The 2,749-nt window shown below is 31.0% G+C and overlaps 2 protein-coding genes across 2 annotated transcripts in view; both read right to left on the bottom strand.

Annotated features, from left to right (window-relative positions):
* LOC108764009 (glucose dehydrogenase [FAD, quinone]) overlaps positions 1 to 2,749 on the bottom strand; it is a 23,746-nt gene that overhangs the window by 10,868 nt on the left and 10,129 nt on the right. The window lies entirely within an intron of this gene.
* On the bottom strand, positions 1,045 to 2,550 carry LOC108763996 (uncharacterized). Its single transcript, XM_018511979.1, has one exon. The coding sequence runs from the start codon at positions 2,548 to 2,550 to the stop codon at positions 1,045 to 1,047; it is 1,506 nt and encodes a 501-aa protein (XP_018367481.1).

Raw genomic sequence — 2,749 nt, 5'->3', positions numbered from 1 at the left:
AAAAGCGCAAGTTGTCCATTAGAAATTAATTTAAGTTGCGAATAAATTCATATCTAAGAAAGAATAATTATACATTTGAAACCTCAGGTTATATATAAAGAATATTGTCTATAATAAAATAACATAAAGTCATTTACCTTGTCGGTGAAGTATAATTACACAATAATATGTCAGTGAAATATAAAAATCCAAATATGTGTCAGTAAATATAAAAAATCAACATATGTGTTAGTAAAAATAAAATCCATTAATATGCTATAAAATATCCTTGTCACAAATGTTATAACTATAAAATATTTTGCACCGATGTAGGTGACACACTCTTGATCAAGTCGAACAATGTAATGTAACTGCAGAACGTCAGGAGAGGACAAGAAATCGTGACAATACTAAGAAATGGAAAGGGAATGTATCATGTTAATATATGTGTCAGGCAATGACTCTGTATCTGTTTGTCTGTTTATACCTTGTGTTTGTTTCTTAATGTGAACCATCTCAGAAATTAATCTTTTTCTATACGAAGGTTCTATATCTAATATTTTCACGCTATTCCACTTAAAATCATGATTCGTTTCAATTCTGTGATTCGTTATTACAGATGGAGATTTTGATGATTTGTTAATGTCAGAAACATGTTCATGTACTCTTGTTTTTAATTGTCTCTTTGTTTGGCCTACATAACTTGCTTCGCAATTTTCACAAGATATTTTATAAACCACATTTTGATTCTGTGTATGCTCCAATTTATCCTTTCCCCTTTTTATGTATTCCTTAAGTGTATTGGGAATGGTGTATGCCAATTTGCAATCAACAACATTAGCTATAGGTTTAAATTTCTCCGAAACAGAATCAACAAACGGAACAGCAAAAAATTTTTCCAAACCAAATTTATTATTGTTCATATTAATATTATTAAAATGATATTTTAATCTATTCCGGATTGTAGAAAAAATAAATTGAAGAGGATATCCATTATTTAAAAAAATATTAATAGCATCGATTAAATTCTTGTGTTGAAAAATTGGGTGGCATAAGCGAACTATTTTATCTATGACACCATATAACCCCTCTCTTATGACAAATCGGATGTTGGGAATGGAAGTTCAAGAATCTGCCAGAAAAAGTAGCTTTACGGTAGCCATCAAATATTAACTTACAATCCTCGACAATAATCAAAGTGTCTAAAAAACTTATTTTTCCATCAATGCCAACTTCCATAGTGAACTGTAATCTTGTATGCAATGAGTTAAAAACACACAATATGTCATCAATGCTCTCAGATGGGGCCGCCAAAATAACATCATCTACGTACTGGTAATAAAAAGATAACCTAACCGGCAATAATCCAAGTGCAGTTTCCTCTAAATCTTGCATAACCATGTCTGCAACAATAGGTGATAATGGAGATCCCATAGGAGTTCCAAAAATTTGTTTGTAATATTTACCGTTAAAAATAAACACTGTCGAGTTCAGTACCAATCGAAAAGCTATCATAAATTCCTCCAATGTAATTTTTGTCTCACTGGATATAAACTCCCATCTCCTAACAACACTATTAGTTGCCAAATCCATAGGTATATTAGTGAACAAGGAAACAACATCCAGTGAAACCAAAATCGAATTAGATTCAAGCTTAATATTTTTTAATTTATCAATTAAATCAACACTATTCCTAATATAACTTGGAGATTTTTGTATAGAATTATTGATAATTTTGTGTAAGTATAATGATAAATTATATAATGGACTGTTAACCGATGAGACTATAATTCTCAGAGGATAATTAGTTTTGTGAATCTTGGTCAACCCGTAAGCTCTCGAAATACTGCCGTCAGTGCTAAGTAAATTCTTATAAGTAATGTTATCTATAAAACCTTTGTTTTTCCATCTGACTAAAATATTACGTGAATCATTAATAATTTTACGAGTAGGATCTTTACTAATTATCTCATAAGTATTTTCATCCGAAAGCATCAATTCCATTTTATTGACATAATCGTCCCTGTTAAGAGCAACAGTCACATTTCCCTTATCAGCCTTTGAAAATAACAATTCTGGATGCTCTTTAATAAATTTTTTTGTAGATATTGTCCAACTAGATAATAACTTGGTGTTGGAGTCACTTTTTGGAAAGTCATTATGAAATTTCTCAAGAATTGGCATTGTATTATTTCTTATTACATTAATTACATTATTAGGACGATTGATAATGTTACTTTCAATGCTTTTTATGAATTCTATAAACGTATGCTGCAAATTATTTCTGTCAATGGGAAGTCCAAAACCTTCTCCCAATTGCAACAAGTATCTAACTTCCTCAGGAATGTGAATGCCACTCAAATTCAGGAACCATTTTTCATTTAAAGTGCCTAAAGGAACCGCATCTCCAAAATCTTTCGCAGAAATGTTTATCCTCTCAACAACAAGACCAGAATCATCAATCGGAAATTCATTCGACACAGTACTAATTCTAGAGTCATTATCGAAAGAACACACATAAGAAATCGGTTTAATGAAAGATTTGAGAGTTTTTTGTTCTTTGTCCTTCATTTTTTTTTTTTGGGTGTCCCATTTTAATCTATCACCTCAAATATCTCTTGAACAGTGCATTTTAAGGAAAAATGTTTCAGACAAAAGTTTTAGGACTTTTAGGGACATAAAATGGTGCCATTGGTTTGATTTTGGGTGGCGTTGTCAAGGTCAGGGCAAGGTCACTTTGAATTTTTTAAATGGAACTCCCCATTTTTCA

This window comes from Trachymyrmex cornetzi, unplaced genomic scaffold (assembly GCF_001594075.2).
Source record: "Trachymyrmex cornetzi isolate Tcor2-1 unplaced genomic scaffold, Tcor1.1 scaffold390, whole genome shotgun sequence".
Classification (NCBI taxonomy): Eukaryota; Metazoa; Arthropoda; class Insecta; order Hymenoptera; family Formicidae; genus Trachymyrmex; species Trachymyrmex cornetzi.
Note: the sequence above shows the minus strand (reverse complement) of the source record. Positions and strands in the feature narration are given on the sequence as shown.

What these genes read in the sequence shown, in the direction of transcription:
- LOC108763996 (XM_018511979.1), bottom strand. Translation starts at nt 2,550, where the DNA reads ATGAAGGACAAAGAACAAAAAACTCTCAAATCTTTCATTAAACCGATT.